The 27,440-nt window shown below is 35.3% G+C and overlaps 1 protein-coding gene across 2 annotated transcripts in view; it reads left to right on the top strand.

Moving 5' to 3' along the window:
• GALK2 (galactokinase 2) overlaps positions 1 to 27,440 on the top strand; it is a 101,122-nt gene that overhangs the window by 10,699 nt on the left and 62,983 nt on the right. For both annotated transcript variants that reach the window (XM_072402411.1, XM_072402410.1), the window contains exons 2-5: positions 348 to 436; positions 2,517 to 2,640; positions 6,702 to 6,792; positions 10,395 to 10,541. In XM_072402411.1, the coding sequence (XP_072258512.1) occupies positions 348 to 436; positions 2,517 to 2,640; positions 6,702 to 6,792; positions 10,395 to 10,541 (451 nt within the window). The remainder of the gene's footprint in view (positions 1 to 347; positions 437 to 2,516; positions 2,641 to 6,701; positions 6,793 to 10,394; positions 10,542 to 27,440) is intronic.

Below are 27,440 nucleotides of genomic sequence, written 5' to 3' on the forward strand. Positions count from 1 at the left end.
ATTTCATGTAAAAATCAGGGATTTATTATCTGAGAACCCATAAAGTAAAAAAATGCTGATAGGAACAGAGGAATCTAAAATGTACACTAAAATGTAGATGAAACAAAAGTTGACTGTTACATGTACAAAATACTGGAGGTATCTGCGCTGGCTCTGCTTTTAGTGCTCTGTTGTGTGATTGCTCAGCCAATCTGCCCCTTCATCTGATAAATGAAAGGCTGTTCAGTGCTATTGGTGTGAATTTGTAGCTTAATACACAACATCAACATTCTTAAAAAGGTGTATCCCTAACAAGGAATGCAGAGAATGTATTCTATATCAATAATATTTTGTGTTACATTTTCCAGGTTGGTTGGACTGAGAGAATCGTTCATCTCCAAGTATGGCAGTAAACCATCTTTCTATGCACGTGCACCAGGACGAGTAAACCTTATAGGTAAAATCTGATCTTTATATATATTCTATTACCAACAGTTTGTGTTTAATTCTATGAAGTATGATTGATATTTTGTGAACTAATAATAAAAGCCTTATATGTGTTTGAATATGAGATATTATAATGTAGTCTTATCATAGCATAAACTATAATACTTGGCTGTTTTTGCCTATAAAGAGAATCTTGCTTGTGGCAGAAACATATAAGACCAACTACCAGCGTGGTGGCTTAGTGGTTAGCACTCTGGCCTTTGCAGTGCTAGGTCCCAGGTTCAAATCTCGGCCAGGACACTATCTGCATGGAGTTTGCAGGTTCTTCCCGTGTCTGTGTGGGTTTTCTCTGGGTACTCTGGGTTCCTCCCACATTCCAAAAACATGCAGTTAGGTAATTGGCTTCCTCACAAATTGACCTTCTATTGTTTTAAATAAAAGTGGAGTGATTTCAGCAATTCTTCAAACCATAAACCTAAGTATAGCAGACCAAGTTTAACTTAATCTTTAGGAAACCAGGATCATTTTTCAATTTGTTAGGGATAAGTGGACAGATGAAGGTTGATGCTCTAAATTAATTAAATGTTTGAATCTTTTAGATTAGACTAAAATACTTGTTAATATTTATACATTGTTGACCATAGCAGTCATTATCTGCAAACCATGGATCTGTTGGAATTCGGACATTACTAATTTGGTAATTGCTCAGAAGGGTATTCTGCATTTGTGACTAAAAACTTTTTTTCAATAAAAGAAATGTTCCACTTTAGGCAAAGTTTTACTAGTCTTTCTCTGTTATCATTTGTAAAATCTCCACCATTCATATGCTTTTACTGATTATACAGGATTATTTAATCTCCAGACTTTGCTAAAAAATATGTAGCTCATATTTCTGGACCTCACTAAAAGGAACTTCCTCCTCTCTGATTTATGATGAACAACACAGTTTTGGGAACCCATTGAGGTTTGGCTGTTACTTTACATATATATTCCACCTTTTTGCAGAATCTCCTTCCTGGTGCTGCTTCCATCGGGATTTAAATAGCAGCAGAGCAGTACTTAACCATTCTCTTTGTATAATTGTTTCCTGATGAAGCAGATTCATATCTGTGAAACGCATTGAAACATGAATGGTTGATATCCAATATCCGTTGAAGGCCCTTGCATAGAATGTATTGGTGTAATAGATACCTTGGTATATTTGTAAAATGTTTTTGGCATATACTGGGCCATATGTGTGCAAATGAACATGGATATCTGGAGGTATTGTCACGTATTTATACAGGTAGTCCCTGGGTTACATTCGAGATAGGGACTGTAGGTTTGTTCTTAAGTTGAATTTGTTTGTCAGTCAGAACAGGTACATTCATTATTAAATGCAAGTAGGACAGATGTTTGTCTGGTGTTGGTTACTGTATAAAATCCTCACTGTGAGTAAATCACAAACATAGCAAAAAAAAAAAAATCTTTATGTAGCCTAGATATTCTTTACCTTCTGGAGCAAGCTGTGCCTTGATTTGCAAAAAAAAAAACCTGCAGAATTTGTCTTGGTCATTAAAGAGTTACAAGAGGTTGCAGAAAGAGCTCAGTCCCCTAAGATCACCCACAACCTCAGCTGTGTTTAGCAAAAAATTTCTTCTGCAAGTCATGCAAACTGCCCCCCTCCATCAAGCACCCAACAAGCAGGGAAGCCCTGTTCTTATCTAGGAGTCCTCTGTTTGACGGACATCCCTAACCTGAGGACTACCTGTATAAAATTGTATACCGGTATGTCTTTTTAAACTTCAATAAATGTGATTTTATAAAGAAATATGAATAAATTAACAGTGTCTTGTGTCTATCTGCCTTTAAAGTCCTAATATATATGTTCTTCTTTGGCTATAGTTAATTAGGGATGTGGCAATGTTGATTGTTCTATAGGATTAGCAAGACTTTTGTTTGACTGGAAAGGTTTACTTAAAAATGGGACAGGAGACACACATGGGTGTTTCTTTTTCACTAAACTATTTGATAATAAAAAGCTGCATTCTAGTTACATTTACTAATATAATTTACTAGTTTTATTTACTAATATAATTTTTCTGATGCAGGGGAACATATTGACTACTGTGGCTATGCAGTTCTTCCCATGGCTATTGAACAAGATATTTTAACAGCTGTTCAATCTATTGACTCTCAGGTGCTGCACTTGTCAAATACAAACCCAGCCTATTTGTAAGTAATTTGTTTTCATTGCTCCATATATAAAATGCATTGCTCATTGAATTAATATGGCAGACAATCAAATGTTTTCATTTACATTTAAATAATTTTTGTCAGTCCTTTTCCATGATTGGAAATGGTATTGGAGTTAAAGCCAAGATTTCTGTTCCTTTCTATGATCAGGCTGTAAAATTAAACATGTTTTGTGATATGATTCACTGAGTCAGCATTCCTTGCTTGTTTTTTCTGAAGCCTAGGTTATTTTTATAGGAAAATTGTAAGGCAAAATAAATATAAATTTGATATGTATTAAAAAAAGTGCCTTTAAGGCTCCTTGAAATCACCAGCAAAATATGTAAAACGTGTTTTTCTACAACTATTCAAGTGGGCTGTACATGTTATTCTTTCCGATGTGATCAGGTCAGGTTACGTAAGATGGTGACAGTCGAAGGTATGTTGAAATTTTCATAAAATCTACCCTAGAGAAAGAGCTTGAGTTAATTTTACTTTTTTATCTGAGTTTTAAAGACATATATATGCAAATTTAAAATAGGGAAAAAACAAAACACCCCAGTCCCTCATTGTAAATAAAGTAGAACAATTTTCCTTTCAAATCATTTTATATCATGGTCAATTCAGATTAAAATTATAATAACGTATTAGGGATTATATCATATTAAAGTAATTGAATTCACATCTACCTAGGAAAAAACTCATGCTTGTTTTTTTCCATTTGCTGTCATTGCATTTGGGAACCATACAAGACATTTCCTAAAAAGAAATAAAACAATATACACTGACAGAGGGTTTTAACTTTCCACATTGTATGTGAATACATAGATTTAAATTTTTTTGACTAGTCATCGGATGCTAAAGACCAATCTAATTATATTTTTTACAAAGAGAAGGAAAACTGTTATGGCGTAAGAGACAATTGAATTCTATATGACAGTTTAATAAAGTACCAAATCCAGTTGCACAAGCTTCATTGAAGGCCAACTTAAAGTAAACTCAAAATTTTTACTCTACATAAAAAGGTAGACAACATCATCAGAACTAATAGGTCCACCTAGCAATATGACTAAACACAGCAATAACAACTTAACAGGGGTTATAATCCTTTCTCTACTCAAAACAATACATGATTATATATGTAAATATTTATTTTCTTAGCATAAAGGGTTTAGTGATAGGAAGACATCATTACGAAATGTGTTGATGTCACTGCTCATTTTACCTGGATTTCATCAAGTGGCTATGGGAATCATTTTTACATTTTCTTGGATATGTATAGTGTGTCCACTTTAAGCTGCGTTCACATTACAGCAAGCTTATTACTGAATCACATGTTCTAATTTATACCAGTAAATTGTATGTAATTGTATGATTGCAGTGCGTTCATTGCTTCTCCTTCATTATTTTGGTAATCGTTGTCTCATTGCATTAGCGTTAGCATTTTGCAGTGCATGTCCAGCAGATGGTGGATCGGCCTTTTTATTGCCAATATTATCCTAATCCACAAAGTGCATAATTTACAGTAATGTTCAAATTTATACTTGTGGTTTTTCTCTGAAAATGTTTTATTAGAAAGCATTTGATACAATAGGATGAGATAAATGGAATTCCAAAATAAAGTAATCCAGATTTCCAGATGTCTTAAAATCCAAAATTAACCACATCTTTATTCTGATGCGACTGTGCCCTGGGTTTAAATATTTTGCTCATTGAAAAGTAAACACATTTAAATCAGTCTTTGGCATATTGGAAGTTATGCCTACAAGAAAAGATTAAAAGAGGAGATACTTGCATTTTTTTTGTTCATAATTTTAATAATGTGGTGTTTTCTAAAGTTTCTTTTTTTTCCACCAAAACCGCATTAATTTGGTCATTTATTGTTTCTGTATCCCCTCCCCCTTTCTTTGGATGTTAAATTTATTATAATATAAATCATTTTGTATTTGCTTTAAACTAACAAAAGATGAAACTGGATAACTTAGAACAAATAAGCTGTAATATAGTCACTTCCCAGCTCACATTGGCTTCCTTCTCTGTTACTGACTTCTGCATAGACTACATTGTCTTCTGCAGCCATCGTCCTCGCTTTCATCAGATATTCTTACACTGGGATTTATTTATGTTAAGGGGTTTTCATTTTCTGAATTGATTACTACCCTACAAGGGAATTTTGCTTAGCTTGGAGAATGTGATAAAATAAAATCCTTACCTATATGTCATGAATAGGCTACCAAGAACCAGCATGGGCTTTCCTTATTTATCATTAATGATAGAAGCAGAAAGGTTCTTCCTTTCAGTGGTCAGAACTTATGTTTTATTTTTTAATTATGTTTTTGGGTGTCTAAACAGCTCTGCTTCAAGCGGAACTAAACTCAAAACAAAAAAACACAACTTTAATATCAGGTGCCCAAATCTTCTCTCTTTTTCCAGGTTCTTCTTCCTGCGTCACCTGATCTCGCACTGCGCAGGAGCGAGATCGGGTTATGTAGATGGGAAAAAAAAAGGATGATCTCACTGTGCATGCGTGAGATTTGCATTTTTTCTTCCATTTATGAAAGGGCTGCTTCTGCGTATGCCTGAGATCAGGGCATGCTAAGAAGGATCAGCCAGGATGCGTGACAATGCATGCGATCATGACATAGGGGGAGGAACTTAAAAAAAAAAAAAAAAAAATTTAAAAAAAAAAAAAAAAAAATTTTACTTAAATTTAAGGGGTTCTCTACCCTTTTATGTAAAGTAAAAATTTGAGTTTAGGTCTGCTTTAAGTAAAAAAGTAATTGCTATATTAATATTTCACTCATGAATTCACTTTTATGAAATTTTATTTTCTAGATCGATTAAACCCGATTTATTTCTAAACCTCTCCATATACACCCTTTTCTTTACTTACACATCCTTGGCTTTTTATTTCCTCTGAGAAATTACTAAATGACTTCAACATAGTCAGATTTCTAGAAATGCAAGTTTCTTTGGCCATCTGTATTGTAACTTTCCTGCCTGTAATCTGTGTAATAGGTATGGGGTGCAGTAAGAATCGATGATATGACAGCAGAGAGAGCCCAGTGGTGAGGAACTCTCGGATGTTTTCCTAAGGCCAATTTTCAGACTTGTGATTGAAAACCACACAGTTTGGCTGCTCCCAGGTGCATAGCAAATGTCAGCTATGATTCCAGGAGTAGAAAACCACAAACGCTGCTCTTCCGTATGCAGTGAAGGCTTGTTTCTTTCTCCTGAGAAGAATAAGCCAGAAGCAATATGCCGCTTCCAGAAACTGTGCTGCAAAGCCAATGGTTGCATAAAGTGGTTCACAGCTGCTCCCATACAGTTGAATTGGAGCAGTTTACATGTGTTTAAAAAAGGGCCTAAAGCAAGAAGTCCTTAAGAGTGAATAGAAGTTAGAAGGAGCAAACAGACTGAGTGAAGACACTTTAGTTACTATTAACTTTATAACACACGGGGATTTTACAATACAAATTCACTTGTGAATTGTGAATTATGTACACTCGGCAAGAAACTTAGATTAAAGTAAAAGTTTGGCAAGTATGTACACCTTGGGCCTGATTTTTCAAAGCTCTACAAGGCTGGTGAGGATACATTTTCATCAGTGAAGCTGAGCGATTCAGCAAACCTGGAATGAATCTTGTCCAGGATTGCAAACATTTGCTAGCAAATGACTTTCAGGAAATGCATTTCAGGTTTTCTGGATCATGTTACATGTACCTGCACAGTGGTACCATATAGAAATTCACTTAATAATGATGGACCTGTATGCTGGAATGTGAAAAAATCAAAAAACATTGTAATCAAGCTATATTACACTTATTATTATTATACACTTGACAACAATTCTCTTTTTTCAAGATGGCATCTACATCTAAGGATTGCCTTTAATTCTGTGTTATGTATTTTTTGCATTATTTAGATTTTTCAATAAAAATTCCTTTTAAAAATGATTAGGTTTTTGTATTGTATTGTGTTGTTTTCTCTTTGGCCAGTGTGTGTCAGCAAAGAGCTATCAACACATCAGGATCTTATTTTATCAATTCTTGTGTTTACAGGGACATTTCTGTGGCCATACATGATATACAAATTGATAAGACTAAGCCTTTGTGGCATAATTACTTTCTTTGTGGACTGAAAGGAATCCAGGTAAATATTATTTTTCTCCTAGTTAAAAGTAAAAGCTTACATTTTTGTGTAAAAGACATTTGCTTTTCATCTATGTCTTGTCACATTTCTTTACTTAATCCTTTTCTTCTTTTAGTCTCTTAGTTTTTGTGTTTACTTTTTTGAGTTGTGCGAGCTTAGTTAAAGAGGAACTAATCTCAAAACTCAAAAAAAAGAAAAAATACACTTACCTTCAATCCCGCAGTGCAGTCCGATCACTCCCAGGGTGTCATGCATCGGGTCCCGCGTCGTTAAAAAAAAAAGAAAAAAAAAAAGGGTGTTGCACCTAAAAAACGTTCAGTATTTTTACAGCTTTCGGTACAAGTGGATTTTTTATTTGGGTAATTACTGTACTGTTTGGTCTATTTAAAAAGTGTAATTTTTTGCCTTCTGTTGGTTTGAAAACTATATCAAGAAGCTGATAGAGTCACTTTTGTTTTCTTTCCAGCTTTTCTGTTCTTCTTCTGTATCTGTGCGGCATTGAAATACATAGTGGGTGCTACAATTGATTTTTTTCAGCATTGCACATACTGTATATACAGAGCATAGACCAGCAAATGTGGGCTTTGAAGGAGTTAATCATACTGTTTTAAACTCATTTCTGAATAGCCATGCTGTTCTAATATACACCAGACCTTCTGCAGGCCCATCTGTGACATGTGCATGGGTAAACTCATTAAAACCAATTGTCAGGCAGCCTTCAGTGATTCAACAACTCAAATGACATCATGCCTAGTAAGAAAATATTTTAAACTGATTGAATAACTGGAAAAAACAGCATCAGTAAAGTTATTTAGGTCTCAGCTTCACATAAAGCTGGGAACTAAACTGTATGCTAGTTATTTTATCCTTTCAAAGCAGTTCAGAAACGCCATAACATTCCTGTAAGTGAGGATGACATCTCCAAAAGACAAGTGATGATAAAACATACTCACAGCATCCATCCATCAAAAGAGAAGAAGTGATTTCAATGTCCTGTCCTGTTTCTGGCATTGATTTTCTTGGATCATATGACTTATTTTCTCTTACATTAATAATTAACTTTGACAAGATTCAACTAACACTCAATTAAAGGCCAGCCTTAGAAAATGACTGCATTTCTGTCACTGTAATAGGAAATGACTATATAAAACCCTTGTTTTCTCTGTTTTAAAACCCAATTTTTTACAACTTTGAAGAGAATTCTATTTCATACTGTTTATTCTTCCCTTTTCTTGCTAAAGTTTATAATATGGATAAAGTGCTAAAAAATGCATTCATTCTTAGGATGACCCTGTGCATCCTTTTGTCTAAGCTGAGAACAAGTTAGAAAAGAAAAACTATTTTTAAATTCCATATTTCCGTGTGGACACAATACACCTGTTTTCTTGGTGGATCACCAATAATCTAATGCTAGTTAGCGAATTTCCTAGGTAAGAAAAATGATTGTATTTGTATGTAACATACCTAGTTTATTTTACCTGTTGGTGGGTTAAAAAGCAAGAAAGAAGAAATAACTGCATTTTACAATAACTATTCTAGATCAAACTAAAAAGGCTACGTATATGGGAACATTGGGTCTGATTTAATAAAGCTCTCTAAGGCTGTAAAGGATGCACTTTTATCAGTGAAGCTGGGTGATCCAGCAAACCTGGAATGGAGATATGGTCCAGGACTAAAAACATTTGCTAACAAATAGGAAATTACTCTGTTTCATTGAAATGATCCATTCCAGGTTAGCTGTAGAACCCAGCTTCACTGATAATAGTGTATCCTTTCCAGCCATGGGGAGCTTTAATAAATCAAGCCAAATGACTTTACTACATAAACACATCTTTAGCAGATCAGCCGTTGTAAACTGACGAGTATAGTTTTCAAGATACCATAAATGAAGAACAGCAGGTGGAGTCTATCCCAGAGTAACAAGTATAGCTGTGACAGCGTAGCTGCATCTACCAGCCAGTACATTACATTAACACAAGCTGTAACATTAGAGAGCTTTCTTAATATAACCTAGAACTTCAAATAGCGTTGTAGTATGTGTTGCAAAATATAGGTCAAAATTGTTTTAGCATAACTGAGAAATAATTTTGTGTTGTATATGTTGTTGAATATTCCAGGAGATAATAGGGTTTCCCAGAAACCCAAATAGTTTTAAAATGTTTGTTTTCTTTTACATAAAAGCGTATCGTGACTACATTTAAACCAACATATGCAATAAAACCTTTAAATAATTAATTTTTTTGTTTGCTTTTATCCAGGTGTACCAGGTAGGGAACCCTAAAAAAAGACAGACATGTAATTTGAAAAACATTATATTTTTGAAAAATCTGAAGCACATAGGATGGTGTTGGATACCACAGGGTTTAACCGATGCTTTGTCTGCATTTTAGGGTTGATCATGTGCAGGTCATGGTGCATGCAGCCTGTGGGGACCCATGGAGTTATTGATGCATTGTACTGCAAATACAACTCCATTATTTGAGAAGTGGCTTGGTGCATGACTTTTACATGTCACCAGGCTTTTCTAAAATTTCATCCCCTATTCTTTATCTTTCTTCACCCTCCCCCCGACCTAATGTACCTCAACCACCTTTTTCTCAGTGTACTACTTTCCAAACCTGGCATTTGTTTGCATTCACTTGCTCTGCGGCCCACACCTGCGCATTACAACCCCATTAAATTCTTTGGGAGGTTTTTCAACAAAATAGATTAGAAATAGATGGTGCCCAATTGAATACAGTACAGTCAAAGTATAACTAAAATGTTTTGATAATACCTACTTGTGTTCGCACATTCTTATAGGTGCTAAGCAAACAATAGCAAATGGCTGGAAGAAACAATTTATTCCATTTCATAAAGTGAAACTTAGAGTTGATAATAAGTGCATAAATGAATAATTGTCTAGTACATTAACCGATACTCATTCTAAGTATATGCTGGTTTGGGAACCCTGGATCCAATTTTTTGTACCCAGCTTAAATATGTCGGTCTTGACGATGTGGTAGGATGTATTACTGCTATTTATGAATTCTGTCACTGACTATTTTTATGCTATTGTTTAAGGCTAAATATTAATAATGAATCTGGTGTTCAGGTTTTAAGCCTGTTTGTTCATGGTGACCCCCCTTCTCTTTTTTTTTTCTTTCCCTTTTTTCTCTTTGTTATAACCCTATATAAAAGATATGTATGGGGATGCTGTTGTTCACTTGGAAAAAATTCTAATAAAAATGTATTGAACATAATAATACTTAGTTGTGTGTGTATATGTACATGTATGTGTATATGTATCTTTTGACATCCCTTAGGACCCATCTTTTGGAGTAAGGGCAAGCAGTAGGGAGTCATTTAAGCTCTGCTCTGTCACCTGTGCTAATAGGAAACATGTTTACGGGAGGCGATAGAAAAGGATTACCTCAAGTGTTTGTATGTCCATTTAAAAACATTTTAAAAAAATGTACATTTTTACTTTTAAGAGTGCTAATGATACTTTGATTGTTTGCTTTATATGGCTTTAGTGCACTGATCTCTTGTTTGCCATGTATAGTTTAAATTGCGGTGATCTTTTCCTTGGACCATTGTTTTATTGTCTTGCTTTTTTCTAGGATCATTTCGCCTTCAACAGCCCAGCAGGAATGAATTGCTTAGTGGATGGAAACATCCCAGCAAGTTCTGGTTTATCAAGCTCAAGCGCTTTGGTGTGTTGTGCAGGGCTTGCTACTCTTATTGCAAATGGGAAGACACTGTCAAAGGTAAGAGATTCATCTAATGTAGTTGGTTTGTTGGACCAAAAGAAGTAAACTGAATCATGCTAGCTAGGAGAAGAAAAAAGTGACCACCAACTTATAGGTAGGTCACAAGCTCTCAGTGAAATTTCTTTTAAACATCATCTCCCCATATTGCGAATACCTTGAATGACAGAATAACCAACTTTCCAGAAATCAGTAATCTTCATTTTTAAAACAAAGTAGAGCTGCTTTAAAGTCCAGTCATTTTATTGAAAATTGCCTTTTTTTTGTTGTTTTTAGACCATGGAGAGGCAGGAGAAACTGCCTTCCTTTTTATCATTATATCAATAATTTGTAAGTTGTTTTGTTTTGAAGAATCACATTTATAAGTGGGGTAAATACTTTTATCCCCAATAAATGATTCATCTCTTTATAATAGCCAGAATAATTTTCAATCACAGTCCATCTACCCCTATGTGCAAGATGTATTACTATAACAATCTTACCTTACCCAAAATTTTTCAAGTCTCCTTTCATACAAGGTAAATTGTAAATCATATTTTTTTCCTCTTTATATATACATGATCTATAACAAATTCAGTACTTCCAAGTATTGATTATTTTAGTATTATTCTGTGAATTAAATTCAGAATTACACATCAATCCATTAATAATATTTCCCCCCAAAACCCATGGCTTGAACGTTGTTTTTTTAAATTTTAAATTTTTTTTTTTAATGTATTTTGCTAATTACAAAGATAATAGTTATCTATGTAATTAGCACTATTACATTTTTGGCAGCACAGTGGCTCACAGGTAAGTGCTCTGGCCTTTGCAGCGCTAGGTCCCAGGTTCGAATCTCCGTCAGGACACTATCTGCATGGAGTTTGTAGGTTCTCCCCGTGTTTCCATGAGTTTCCTCCCACATGCCAAAAACATGCAGTTAGGTTAATTGGCTACCCCCAAAATTGACCTTGAACTGTAATAAAGTCATATGACTGAGGTAGGGACATTAGATTGTGAGCCCCTTTGAAGGACAGCTAGTGACATGACTATGGACTTTGTACAGCACTGCGTAATACGATGGTGCTACATAGATACTGTATAATAATAATAATAATAATATATTGGGTTTGACTTGTAATTCTGAGGGCTGCCACTAGATGGTGCCAAATAGCCTAGAGTGCTAGTTCTTAATGGATAGGCAATGCAGCACTCCTTGACTTCTTCCTTCAGTTTGTGCATAGGAGTCCACAATGGATCATCCAGGGCTAACTTCAGCGTGGAGACAGCAGTGATGCTGGAGGATAGATTATCCATATTGGGTGCATATACCCTCTCCCCCATGGAAGGTCCTTACCACCATTGGGGACAGAGGGGTTTGGTTTTTACAAAAGAGAAGGTCACTGCCCTGTTTCTTATCCAGGAAGGTCCCCAGCCTATTGAGGGGTCTATTTTTAATATGTTGGGACCCCGTGATGTTTTTTTTCCTGATTCAAGGAAAGATTTTGGCCATTAAAAATGCAGCATTTTTAACTGAAAAATATAAATTATGCTGCAAAGTCATCTATTTTAGGTGTATGTGATTATGGGGATTTGGTGCAAAATTCCATTTTTGCATACATGCAGTAAAGTAATAAAATAAATTAGTCTGCTTTAATGAACTTTTCTTATATTAGGATTATGTTACTTAAAAAGGGAATTTTGTTGGCTAATATGCAAATATCATACGGCCCTTGTTGGGCCTATATATAATAATAGAACCACCAATAGAACAAAAGTTGATTGATGGTTTACTTTAAAGATGCAGTGGTTTTATATTTAATTGTACCCTAAATAGAGTCTTTGTTTCTACTTTATTCAATGGTGTCTATCATGCTTTGGCCACACCTGGTACAAGCTCCTCCCATGTGGCCACACCCCTTTTATTGTACCTTTTTGTCATTTTCAAATGTTCTGAGGCATGTAAACACTTCTTCACAGTAGGACAAAAATAATTTGCTTGGCTACGTCCTTTTAAATAAGGAATAAACCAGCTTTTATTTTTTAATTAGTTGAAGTGGCAATATAGGACTATCTATCCCACCTTAACCTTAACAGCTCTCTGCCATTGCTCTACAAGTTGTTCTCAATGCTGACAGGTAATTAGGTGATATTTATTACATTGCTTAATATTTTTAGGATATTGAATGTTCCTACTCTATTAGAGTGGACCTTAACATAAAAAAGTAGACTAAATATGTTATTGGGGGACATCTAAAATGTTAACTATGCCTTCTAGTTCCTTCAATAAAATTTTCATCCTAGACAATACCAGTGTAATTCCTGTGCTTAGGCACTACTGTACCTTAAGCTTCATGGGCGTACAAATGCTGTGTGAGATCATCCAGGGCTTTGTGACTAGTAGTTTCATAATATTTTCTGATGCTTGTACTGTGCTGCTTACTGAGAGAAACCGCTCTTCCTGAGGACCTGCATTCAAGGATCTCCAAGGTATCTCCTTTACTCATTCTGGTGATTCTGTGCTTTCTGCACCTCTCTTTACCAATCTGTCCCCCCACCAAGATGGTCACCTCCCCACAGGGACATTGGGCTTGATTTATCAAAGCTCTCCAAGGCTGAAGAGGATACAGTTTCATCAGTGTAGCTGAGTGATCCATCAAACATGGAATGAATTCCTAAAAAGTAATTTGCTATCAAATGTTTGGAATCCTGGACCAGTTGCATTCCAGGTTTGCTGGATCACCCAACTTCACTGATGAAACTCATGGCATGGATAGTTTGTAATGTAAAAATAACAGCTGCAGTGATTGACCAAAGTCAATATTGATTCTAGTACTTTGCTAACATTTATTAGGGACTGCTTCACCGTCTAGGTATTTCTTGCAGAATATTTTACAACTGGTTACTGCTCTTTAGGAGAAACTAAATATAAAAATTACAAAATTGCGACCTGGCAGGTCTTTTATTGCAGAAGGGACAATCAATGAGCCTACCAGGATGTTACATATCCTGCAGGCATTCTACATAAGATACAGGTGGCTGTGACCATTCTTTTCTACATGCATGAGATAAGGCACTGTGTCCTCACAAATGTAAGTGACCCAGCACCAGATTTCAGTCATGTGAAGAGAAAGGTCCTCACTGATTCATTTATATTTGTGAGACACTTTGAATGTGCTTCACCTGTTACCATGCATTCGGCAAGCAAGATTGGTCCCCATCACTGACAATATTGTGGGAGCCAAAAGAAAGAAGCTGTAGAAGGAAACATATGTACCAGGAGAATATCTGATTAAACATGAATTTGCACCTTGTGTGAATATGGCAAAATGTTGGCAGATGATGCACGTTCTTTAGAAGACATTACTAATGTTCCTATCTGTTTGTCAAAATATGATCTGCATGTTTATTTTTAAAACATTGATTCATTGTGTTGTGCTGCTTTTGGCAAAAGTTCACAAATCCTCAATCCATCACTAATCTACTAGTTTCTTAGACTTTAGGTTTCCTATTGAAAAAATATGGCATACAATAAATGTAATGATTTACTGTAGCAGGGGTTTCTTAGAAATGTGGGAAGGCACTAAAGATCTGACATAGCACAGTGAGGAAAATAATAATAAATAAAGAATAATAAGCAAACAATAATTATTTTTCTGGTAAAGGAGGTATCTATCTGCATGGGCTTTGTATTGTGGAAATCTTGGGATCTCAGGTCAGGTCTCACTCTATTAACAGGAACTTTGGATAAAATGAGGAAATCTTTACAGTATTCTCCCCCCAATTTTTTTTGAAGCTGGGTGGAAAGAAGCTGTAAGCGGGTGGTGACCCTGTACTGTGACCTTACTTTTCTGGCTGATTTTGGGTGGTTACTGAAAAGTGTCTGGTGATGTGCCTGGCTAAAGGAGAATAATTTAAAATAGCCCTGCTTTTTGATTTGTAGGGTTTTCTTGCTCAGATATTCTGACAACGGTTTATCAGCGTTGTCCAGCAGCATCATCTCTACTAGTCTTTACCTTTCTTTGGGTATCACAGCTTTTCTAGGCTAGTCTAGATGTTTTCCAGGTTCACTCTTAAAGTAGAACATTCTATTTAACCAGGGCATGAATTTAAATGAGTGATTGGGTTTGCATGTATAAAGAGTTCTCTTTAGGGAAGCACCCATGCTTAGTAATATACTTATAGGGAAAGATAGCATTGACATAATTTGTCATTGTAGTCTAATAGAAGTAATTGTAGAAGTACCCATTACTGTAGAGAGTGTGTATTCTCCACAGGAGCCTGGATAACCAGGTAGTAAAAAAAAAAATAGAAGCTTTCCTTTAGTTGTTTATATCAACAGATTTGAGGTAGGCTGACCATGGCAAAATCTTATTTAAATGGTAAAAACGTAAAGCTTTTAATGCTGATGTTTAAAGCCTTTCTTTAAAGTACAGTATTTTTAGGTGTGTGGCCTGAGATCACGTCTACATTTTTTTAACAAACAGATGGTACATGGCAAATTAGACGCATGCTTTCTAATAAAAGCTAACTTTACTTTCATGAAACACCTGTCTGTATGACATAAGAGTTCAACAAAACATGTATGGGTAGGGTGTGAAAGCAGTAATTGAGGAAAAATGTTCAGTTGTGTGGGGCTTATAATGTTACTTTAACCTAGTTTTTGGGAATGGTTATGTCACTTGACCTTTATAAAAGTCTCTTGGTATGAAAATGCAGTAAATGGATACGCTCCTTGTTCTTGTTCTGTGAGAGGGGTGTATCTATTTGCTTTATTTCTGTCTTTGACAACATGTAATAGTGGCCAACAGTCGACACAAAAGAGTTTTATATTAATGTTGTTGTGTCTCTAGATAATCCTTTAATTGTTTGGTTTCCTTTTGCTACAAGTGAGTATACCCTTTCAGGATCATGTTAGAATGCAGACGTTCTAAGCTTCAAAGAGCAAGAAGCTGACACACATATTTCCTGTGAATGTATATGTCAAAACATATGTAATTGCAGTTTTATTTTTTGCTTTTAGTTTGTTACTAACTACTTAATTGCTAAAATGACTGTAGCAGTTCTGAATAAGGAAAAAAATATATATATAAATCTATCTATATATATATTTATATATATATATATATATATATATTATATATATATATATATATATATATATGTGTGTACATGTTCATGAGAAAAAGAAAGTACATCCTTTTTCAATTCTAAGGTTTTATGTATCAGGACAAAAACATCTGATCCTTACTTAGGAGTTCTAACATGATTTTAATCTAACCTCAGATGTACAACAACACAAAATAGATTCAACCATGTCATTATAAAATTAAACCAAAATGTGTGGCAGAACTAATTATACCCCTAAGTTCAATAGCTTATAGAACCACGTTTAGCAGCAATAGCTTGAATTATTCATTTTCTGAATGACTTCATCAGACTCGCATAGTTGTGGAGGAATTTTAACCCACAGTCAGGCTTACATTGCTTTCTTATATTGAAGTGGGGCTTTGGTATGCACAGCTCTTATAAGATCCCACTACAGCTATTCCATTGGGTTGAAGTTAGGACTGTGAATGGGCCATAGTAACATCTTGAGTGTTTTCTTTTTTAGTAGATTGTAGATTTGTTGGCATGCCTAAGGATCAGTGTCCTGTTGCAGTCCAGTTGCCCAAATCCAGTTTTGGCTAAGCTACAGATGGCCTCATGATTGAGGCCTTAGAATACTTTGGTTTACAGAGGAGTTCATGGTTGTCTCTATGACTACAAGATACCCAGTACCTTTGGCTGAGAAACAAGTCCAAATCAAATCATCACCCCTCCACCACTGTGTTTGCCAGTTGGTAATTGTGATAAAAATTACAGGATAAGCCATATGACAAAACAGAAACCTTATTGAAATGCTGCCTCATTGTATGTCAGTCCTGGAATTTCAATACTGGGGTTGCTTATTAACTGAGGGGAGCTATTTGACTAGAATAACTGATATGAAAAAGTCAGGATGGTACAAAAGCTAACACATGAAGCTGACAGGTGCATTGCTTAGACAAGTTTACTTCTCATTAGGAATGCCTAACAATTCAGATACAGGCAGCACAATGGCTCAGTGGTTATCACTCTCTTTGCAGCGCTAGGTCCTAGGCTCCAATCTCGGCCAGGACACTATCTGCATGGAGCTTGCAGGTTCTCCCCCTATCTGCGTGGGTTTGCTCTGGGTTCTCCGGTTTCCTCCCACATTCCAGAAACATGCAGTTAGGTTGATTGGCTTCCCCCAAAATTGATCTTAGACTGTATTAAAGACATATGACTATGGTAGGGACATTAGATTGTGAGCCACACAGCTAGTGACATGACTATGAACTTTGTGGCACTATTTTGTGGTCTGTGCATAGTTTGCACAGATGAGTTAAAAACTTATATTGTGAATACTCAATACATAATAAAATTATATAAAAGGAACAACAACGAGGGTGGTTTCCATTTTTATGGCATACTGAGCCTCATGCTAAGCTGCCTATGTAGGTTCCCATTATGCGCTGTACATATGTGTGCCATGTGACTCCCATGCTTCACAGTGCTGCTTAGCTTTACCGGAGATTAACATGCTTGTCCCTTGTGCAGCTTCTGAATCAGAGACATCTGAGTAAGTGGTTACATTAAAAAGCTGGTTGTAGTCCACAAGCAAAACCACAGACCCTCAACAATTTCATCTTTTTGTTATGTTACATTCAATAACCTTGGTGGTGTTGTCATTGTCCCCAACAGGTTAATATCTTCATTTCAGAAAGATTTATGGATATGCAAGCATGAGATCTGATACATGTTTAAACAAAAGTGGGCTGGAAGTCTAAGTTATTTGTATGAGCCTGCCAGGAAACTGATTGATATTCTCCAAGCTCCACTCTTAAAACAACAAAATGTAAAATTAGTAGAGTGCAAACAATGTTGTCATTGCATTAGATATATGTAAAACAAATGATTGAGCAGAACTTGAAGCTTAACTGCACACTTCCTCCAGCTGTCTGCAACTGCAGCTTGAAAAATCATTGCCCTCCCTGGATGGACTAGACTTCAGTTGGTCTTTTAAAACTTTATCAGCCTAAACTGCTAGTTTACCTTATTAGCTGTTCCCTATTTAAATTAGCCTAACAAAACTGCAAGGCAATTAGACTTTAATTCATTGTGCATTTTTGTGCATACTTTAATGACAAGCTGGGACCAATTTATTAGTCAACTCTGTAAAAAACTAGGTGTAAAAACTTATGATTGTGATACATGTTTATGTTCTCATTATAGTGTTTGTGAGTTGGATATTCGTCTAAGGCAAATTGTGGAAAGGTTTTGGAGGAAAGTGTCACAGAATGCTTATCATTTGGGTAATAGAGTTTTAGAATGGTTATTAGCATTGAGGATCCCAGCAATTTTTTGTCACGAGAAGAGCTTACAGATTGGGTCTGATCTATTAAAGCTCTCCAAGACTGGGGAAGATAGCCTATCATGGGAGATCCTGGGTGACCTAGCAAACTTTAGTTAATATTTGCTATTCGTTGGCAAATGTTTTCAGTTCTGCACCAGGTCGATTTCAGGCTTGTTGGCCTGACCCAGAATCTTATATTATATTCTATCTTCTCCATAGAGAGACACTTGATGAGGGATAATGGGATTAGTAGGCAACACAGGTAGGGTAACACCAATTTATGCATTTAGATGGCTAGATGTTCTTAGCATTTGTAGCCACCTGTTGTGACTATTGTAGCTAATGTAACCACACTGCAATGTATTACGTTTATGTTCCTGGGAATGTAGCACCTAAACCTGTAACTGAGGTAATCATGTCTTTGTAAATTAATTTAAATATTTTGAACAGGGGAGAGCAGTAGTTGCTGCATAGTCTGTACCCAAGCAGGAGATCCCTAAGGGGAATTGTGAAATTCTGGATTTTTCAGTGTTCTAGCGCGCATAAAGCTTTGACAACTTTGCTGTAGGTGAAGGTTCAAGTAATTGTTTAGTGACGATGAAATGTTCCACACAATACATTTGTTTTCTTTTTTTAAACTCATACAACTGCATATATATTTTGCAAAGATAGAATTTCCCCTTTTTTTTCAATATATCCTTTGTGCATTCTGAACATCATGTCATGTCATGGTATTTCATATTATGTCCTCAAGACAAAAAATTTCAGAAAATACTAATACAGTTTTGAAAGCTGTTTCACAGTTTTATATGCTAAGGTACCAAGGAAAAGAAATATTTTTTTAACATTTTGTTATACCTTGTAACTTTAACATCTGAAACAAACTTTCGTCTCGCCTTTTGGTACAGCAGAGTGCCCCCAATCCATAAATAGGAAAAGGGCAGCCACTGTTTTTAAACCTCTAATTATTTCCCTATGTAGGCACCATTTTCTGACACATGCCTGAACCCTGTGACTCTTATTAATTACTTCCCCCAGCACCAATTACTGAAGTAAGAAACTACCAGAGCTTTGGTCTTTAAACTTCTGTTAACCTCTAGAAAATGGATAGATGTCATGTTCTACAGCACTCTAAAGGCTTTTGACACACAAGTAGACCCTCTGGTGGTCTAATTGTCTTGCTTTTTGCATGTTCCTCAGTCCTGAAACATAACACACACATGTACATTATTGTGCCCTCCCAAGTTTTAGGGATGAAGTGAAAGATTAACTACTTGCCTATGTTTGGTAAATATCTCATTACTTTACATTAAAACAAAAACCTCTTTTTCAACCATCCCCCTTATCCCACCTTCCCTCCACCCTAATATATCCATATATATCTACCTGCATATCTTACTTCCCCCTAACAATATCCCCTTGAAGTTAAGACAAACATTGTTAATTATTTTATAGTACACATATAATACACATATACACAATACAATAAGGTAATAACTCGTCTAGTAATACAAAGGTAAAAAAATGTCTTTCCTAAAATAGATGTGATTGTATAATGTAGCAGCTTTCCAATGCTTGTATAAGATCTAATTTCATCCACTTATCTTGTAAAAATAAATATTATTCTTTTCTTTTTGTAACTCTTTTATATACAATAAACTTGTTTGAAAAAAAAAAATCTCTCTTCAAAGATAATTATTTGATGTAACTACTATTATAGTTTTGGTTTATTTTATTTTTTTTAAATGATTGTTCTTTCAATACTTTTAATTTTAGTGGCATATTATCATTATATTAACTAACTCTACATACTCTTATACAAGAGATGTGCTAAAATTGCAGGGAGGTTTTACTACAGGTAAATACTATGCTTGATTGTATTGTTGCCTATATATTGAACGCAGTACAATATTTTATATTGGCCAGCCTTTTGCATTTTCATTATAAATGCATTGGGTGATTGAGTAAAAGTGCAAATATGTTTTTTTTTTTTTAATTTATACCTTTACACCTTGCCACCTCATTGCATTGCCACCTCATCTAACTCACCATGCTGCTGAAGGAGGACAACTACCTTACAGATTGTGCCCCACAGACATTTCCAAGTTGATTTCTACACCAGATCATGGTCATGGTTAGGCTAGGGATTGGTGCACTGTGCCTCACCAGCTAGCTTAGCACCTCCTTGCACCACCCTGCTAGTATAACCACTTACACCCTGTAAGTATCTGTAGTAGCAGAGTATTGAGAGTGGTTATGTGTGGGGATCAGTATGTGAGATCATGAGGAGGGGGCAACCCCCTCCTGGTCTCACCATTGCACCCCAATGCCCACCAATATTGCACCCCCTTATTCATTTACAATTAATTTTTAAAGCCAATCCACCCACTCCCTGGTGTCATTAATGTGTTTGCCCACATTCTTCTGTCCCCTCGCCACCACTGCTCTTACTGCACACCCCTATTCCAACTCCTCTTTGCCACTGCCTTCAAAACCATGAGCCTGATTTAATAAAGCTTTCCAAGGCTGGAAAGGATACACTTTCATCAGTAAAGCAGGGTGACCCAGCAAACCTGGAATGGATTTCTTAAAAGTCATTTGCTATTTGTTAGCAAATGTTTTCAGTCCTGGACCAGATCCATTCCAGGTTGGCTGGATCACCCAACTTCACTGGGTGTATCCTCTCCAGCCTCCAGCTTTAATAAATAAGACCCTATGAGTGTAGAACCATTCACCTTCTGGCCTTTAGGTCCTCCTCACTCTTACTACTGACTGGAATATGTAAATATATAACTAGGCTGGAATATACAAATATATAACTAGACTGGAATATATAAAACTTTTTGTAGCTTGTTGCTTAAGCATACAAATAATTAAATTAGTTGTAAATAATTAAACTGGTAAAGCTTAACCACTAGACTTATAATAATAATTAAAAAAAAACTTCACTATCTATTTCCTAATTGTGTGTTTTGCAGGTTTCAATTTATTGTTTGTCTGGTTTTTGATCTGGTGCACAGGGACTTATACTGATCGTCCATTTATACACTATGATTCATCTAGTATTACGTCTCAGAAACCTTTAAGTACGTCAATGCTGTTTAGTTGTAATTTGTGTTGATTTGCGTGGGCGTTCTTGACCAGTTTTAGTGCATATTGCGATGCATGTTGATTAGTCATATATTATATGGTTGTAACATTGTTAACCCTTTCAGTTTTATGTAACCTGAGTGACCCTTTGGAAATTGTCGATTTTGGCTCATGAAAATACATACATAGCACTGAAAGCCGTAGTTTTTTTTTTGTGCTTTCAATTTATTATTTCTTTTTTTCAGTTCAATTTCAACAAATAATTTACTTTATATAAATTAGGAAATGTATAGTAATATCATAGTAATTATTATTAGAGATCTAGACTAATTGTTCTTTTGTTTTTGTATAGGCTTGGTTTTTGTATAAAAAGGTTTTACATTTCTAGGCATCCTTCCCATTACAGCAGAAATTCCATGTCTAACAACCACTTGCTGAGTCTAACTTTCTTTTTTTCATTTCTGTTGCAAACAGACTTCTCTGGTAATGTATATGTTCCAATCTTACTCCCTAATCTAACGGAAAGCGGGCTGAAAAACTCCCATTTCTGAGTAAAGAGTGATAAAGTAAGGTCAGAATTCATGTGGTACTAGAGTCATATTTTATGTGGGTGTGATGACGCTAGCGTAATTTATAACAAGTCTACCCTACACATGATGGCCCCTTTTCTTTTTTCTTGTTTTTTTCCCTCTTTGCTGAAACTTGCCACAATATTACAGAACATATGTACAACTAGCTAATTAGGATTTAGCATGCAAACTAAAAACAGATGGAGATTATCATTCATCTTTATTGTAATATGTAGTTTACATAGAATAAATCTACATATGTTGTTGGTTGATTAGAGGTAACCCTAATCAGATAAAGAACATTGTATATTGAAGAAGGTATTTGGTAATGTTTATTAATCTGCTGGGTAGAACATTTTTTACGTTAGACTTACAAAGCCCAATTTTTGAGCAGATACAACTACGGTAGACCTAATGGGTCCAATTTATTAAAGCTTTCCAAGACTGGAGAAGAAAGACTATCATAGGTAAACCTCAGTGATCGAGTAAACCTGGAACGGATCAGGTCCAAGAATAAAAACATTTCCTAACAAATAGCAAATGATTTTTATGAAATCCATTGCAGGCTTGCTGGATCATCCAGGTTCACTTATGATAGTCTATGTTCTTTAGTCTCCAGTCTATCTGCTTAGACATTCTGTTGCACAGAATGGCATGATTGGGATTAATCTGTGATTTTATGTAGTCTGACCTTTTGTCCATATACCATTAATCAAAAATGGAATTTTCTGATTTGCTTTGACCTTGTGGTAGGAACACAAAGCAATCACGTTGTTTTTTTTTAATCCTAACTAAATTCAACTTTACATTTTTAGTAAGCCTGATGATTTTCTTCTAATTTTTCTAAAAACAAGACAACCATGTAACTCCCCAGCTTGATAATGAATATCTCCTTTATTATTATTCTGAGATAAATGTAAAAAATACCAGCACATGCAAAATTACCAGAGCAATTTGCAGTTAGATCATTAAAGTTCAAGTCAAATTAGAAAAATAAAAATGTTTTATTTTTTAGACATTAAAGTGCAACCTAATTGTTGAACAACGCAAACACTAAATCTCTAAACTAATCAAATTATTTTTTTATTGGGAAAAAAACAAAGCTCTTTACACTTACAGTTTGGTTTTACAGAAATAAAATAAAAATACATTCAAAAGCAGTCAACATAAAGTGGCTTTGAATAGTGTATTGTGGTGTTTCTGCTTTCTAGACATTATATAAGAACTATGCGAGTAATACCCACCAAGGAATCTTTGCATGGTTAGTGCATGGGGTGCTAAGGCTGGACCACCAAGACATCTGCTACATATCTTGTCAAGCTTAGTCTAGTAGCAGCATAGTATAGCGCAGCAATAGTATATAAAATACAGAATACTTTTGCAAATGTGATATTTCAATTCTTTATTTTTAATAAATTTGTAATTAAATGATTAACAATACAATTCATTGATTTAATTAGTTTGTCAAATGAGTAATTCCAGCAGATTTCCATAATTTTAACATTTTTTAAAAAGTATTTGAAGGTGTAGTTATTGAATTCCTACACTGAGGGTGTAAGTCATATGGTGCCAGACTTTTTCATACAAAGCAATAGTAGGATAACAGGCAAAAAGGGACAAAATACAGTCATACCTCGACTAACAAAGATAATTTGTTGCAGAATCACTTTTTTTAGCCAAACTCTTTGTTACCTGAATTGTGATTTCCCATAGGTTTCTATAGAAAATCATTTAATTAGTTCTGTATGCTGCCCACAATTCAGGAATATGTTTTATAAAATATTAAAAAACACAATATAAAAGGTCTTAAACCCACCAAAGGCTGAGATGAACAGCTTCCCTCAGTAACAGCAGGTAACAGGTAAATTTTTTTAATAAATGCAATTAGGACAGACGTTTGTTTCAACGTTTTATTAGGCAGCATGGTGCCAGTTACTGTATAAAATCCTCACTGTGAGTTAATCACAAACAAAGTAAAAAAACAAAAACTTTATGGAGCAGGTAAACCCCGTTTGTATGTAAAGAATAAATGCTATATATCACACCTACCTCAAATTCACAGCCACACGGAGCGTGCACTGTATTGACGCTGGTATGAGAGGAGTTTCTCTGTGTGACAGTCTGGAAGCCCCTCTCTATATAGGTCAAAGCATGTCTCTCTCTCTCACTTTCTGATACAGTATACAGGAAGTACTTATTGGGTGTCTTACTTATTACTACTGCTTTTTTTTTTATACATTCGTTAGCTGAGTCCCATAAACAGTGGGTGGGGGGGGGGATTTGTTAGCAGGGCCACTTGTTAGCCGAGTTATCACTGTACAAGATTCCAGGGGGGAATTATCAACCTGTCCATTAGAAAGAGAAGATGTTAGTATGGGGTTTAGGTTAATTATAATCAGTCAGTGCCAAAACCCAAAATATTGCAGCTGTGCTGACAAAAAATGTAGCAGTAGAAAGACAGGGTTAGTCAAACACCCATTTTCCCATGAGAATTGTATTTTATTTAGTTTAATCTTAGGATATTTCTTCAACTAATTGGTTATTCAATTAGTGAAATGCACACAGTTGCCTAATGGATAATATATATGGGTAACCAGAATATTTTCATAACATGTGATCTTCAAATCATTGTTAGGGGTATTAGGCACTGGCTTTCAGATTTTTCTTTAAACAGAGAGTAGGTAAAGTAAATTCAGTTTAACTTAAACTTAAAGATTTCCAGAGATTTGTAACACACAATCAGGTACTGAAAGGGAATCCAATGGTAACAGAACTGAATTATGTCAGTTCATTTTCAGCTCCAAAAAATCTAACAGAGGTATGTACCCTACTCATAACTTGATGTGTAGAGGGTCAAGTATATAGAGCATTACCCTCATGTACCAAATATAAACACACTATATATACACTCCATCCACATACACCACACCACCCACACATACCTATCTAATTGCTTGGCCAACTCTTGAGTGGTGCTAAGGAGTAGCGTGCCCTTCTGTTCTCTTTGAAAGAAAAGTGGGGAGAAGAGGGTAAGTATAGGCACTTTAACCAAAAAACAAGCAGAATCTAAATAAATAAAAATAAGCTGTTTAGCAGTATTAATTTTCAGTAGAGCTCTGCATCAAGATCCTCCAATTTCATGGCCAGCTTTCAATGGGAGTGTTTTTCCACATTTTTTGGCGTTTATAAGCACTTGAAACTTAAATGTAGGAAAACGTGGCATAGACATTTTCCAGCATTTTAAAGCTTGCCACTAATAAAAGTACATAAAAACGTATATAAATGCAATAGGAACACACATGTGTTTACATGTGTTTTGAAAAACGTCAGTGTAGACCCAGCCTTAAGAAGGCTGATAGAGGGTTTTGTGTTTATTACATCTGCCTACATCTAGTACTTAGCTTTAAGTTTTTCCAATTGTTCACATCAAGGTTAAAGTTTACTTTGCTTGGTGAAAAAACTGAAGCAGTATTCCTCTTCATCACCCAAATTGTGTTCAATTTTAATTTACCTTTACATAATTAGATTTCCAAAGGGGCCTTTAATTTCTAAGCTTAATTAAATACGTTGCAAAATGGACATTACCTTTGCTATTTTGACTCTCTAATAAACCCCTGTGGAAGTTTGGAAGCTTTCATTTATTCCAGGAAAATATAGATGCCTAGTGCACATTAAGGGAATTGATAATCTATTTTATGCTGAAATAAACCAAATCTTCTATAGCCTAATAGATCTTCTTATTTTCCCCTGAAGTAAGAGCCATTTTCAGAGATAATTCATTTAAACATGTATTTTAGAAACAGTAATATTGTTAAATGAAATTGGGATCTCGAAAGTTACATCCTTCGTGCTGCTTTACAGAGAGATCCCCTACCCTTTTCACATTCCCTTTGTTTTGTGCTCGCCCTCTGCCTTTTATATTTTTTACATCAGTCTGATGAGCCCAATGATCTTTTAGTCCATTTGCTGTATCAGCCTGTACCACGCCTTCTTAATAGGTATTCGATCACTTTCCTCACATATTCCTGAGTCAGACATTCCTGTAGGTTTGTACATGGTGGTTTCATACCTGTACATGTTGGATTACGTTTTCCAAAATATTTCCCTTACTGTAGTGAGTATTGTGTAAATAATCTATTGCAGATTTAGAGGTTAATTACAGTGTTCCTTGAGCAATGAGCAATTTGTGCCTCTCATGTCAGTTTAACTGATACCAATGATCATGTAGCTATCTGTAAGGGCATTCTTCTATCTGGCAACAGTGTACAATGTAGAAGCAACTCTTCTTACTGACCATCACACTAATATTTTGTCAGTATTTACATCAGGGGTTCCCTGAAGACTTGAAAATTATTTCAAGAGGTTCCTCCATGTTAAAAGGTTGTGAAACAATGTTCTAGACAATTACAAATTTGACCACAATGTGAGTCATTTGGCAGCTTACACTGAAGTCTATGACCTTCAACTTTTTTTGAGGTAATTGTAAAGTCCCCAAACATAATATTGTGATTATTAATATTACACAGTATTTAAATAGCACCATCATATTATGCAGCGCTGTACAAAGTCCATAGTCATGTCACTAACTGTCCCTCAAAGGAGCTCACAATCTAATGTCCCTACTATAGTCATATGTCAATAATGTAGTCTAAGATCAATTTAGGGGGAAGCCAATTAACCTAACTGCATGTTTTTGAGATGTGGGAGGAAACCGGAGTACCCGGAGGAAACCCACGCAGACACGGGGAGAACCTGCAAACTCCATGCAGATAGTGTCCTGGCCAAGATTTGAACCTAGGATCTAGCGCTGCAAAGGCCAAAGTGCTAACCCCTGAGCCACCGTGCTGCCCACGACTGGGGAGGTCAAGGACACCAGTGGGAACATGCCCTAAATATTTTTTTCCCCTAATAAAATGAAGTCCAACCATAGATAGGAAAATTAGTTTTTATACTTTCAGGGAGGAGGAGGGTCAAGGGGGTAATTTTGCATTCAAATTTCATTCTTTAGCATCCCAATGGTTTGATCTTCAATTGATTTCCTGAGTGAATTGACACTATAATTTTAATTTTACTTTACTTTAATTTTTACTTTATTTAAATAACAAAAATATAAATAAACACACCAATTGAGAAAAAAGTATTTTGTTTTAGTACCGCCATCTACTACCGCCATGACCAACAACTATGCACAAAAGAATAAGAGCAAGTAACCCATTGTAGCCTACTCAAAACTGCAAAATAATTTTAAAAAGATATAACGCCTGAGCCCACATGATTTTGGTTATTTAAATTTTTTCTCATTTAAAAAATAACACAATAGATGTATTTATTCATACTAATTTAATTTGCATTTCTATTGATTTCTATTTGGTTTTGAATATTTTGAACCAGTGATGGATGCTTTTTGTGCCTTAGGTTTATTCTGAAGCTATAGTAGTTTTCCTGTTTTTTTCAGGTAAAAGTAAATAAGCTTTGTTGTGTGAAAATTTTATGTTTTTAAAGTTTTTTTCATTTTTCTTCTCTATTGTTCGCACCCTAATTAGCACAAAGTATGTAGTGTTTCAAATAACACAGACCATACAAGTTTTGGAAATTTTAAGCTGTTATCTAACTTAAAAATAATTTTAAAGTTTTGATGTGAAGTTTCAGTGTCTCACTGTTGGGAAGCTGAACTCACTACTTCTACTTTGAAATTCTATGAGGAATCCTCACACAAAGCAAGTAGCCCCAGTGTACAAGATTGCTTGTACAATGTCAGACCTAATTTTTGATATTTACGTGTCTAACATGCATTTTAAAAAAGTTTTTGGATTGTATTCTGATACTGAAATATTCTACAAAAAC

Source organism: Pyxicephalus adspersus, chromosome 2 (genome assembly GCF_032062135.1).
Source record: "Pyxicephalus adspersus chromosome 2, UCB_Pads_2.0, whole genome shotgun sequence".
NCBI lineage: Eukaryota > Metazoa > Chordata > Amphibia > Anura > Pyxicephalidae > Pyxicephalus > Pyxicephalus adspersus.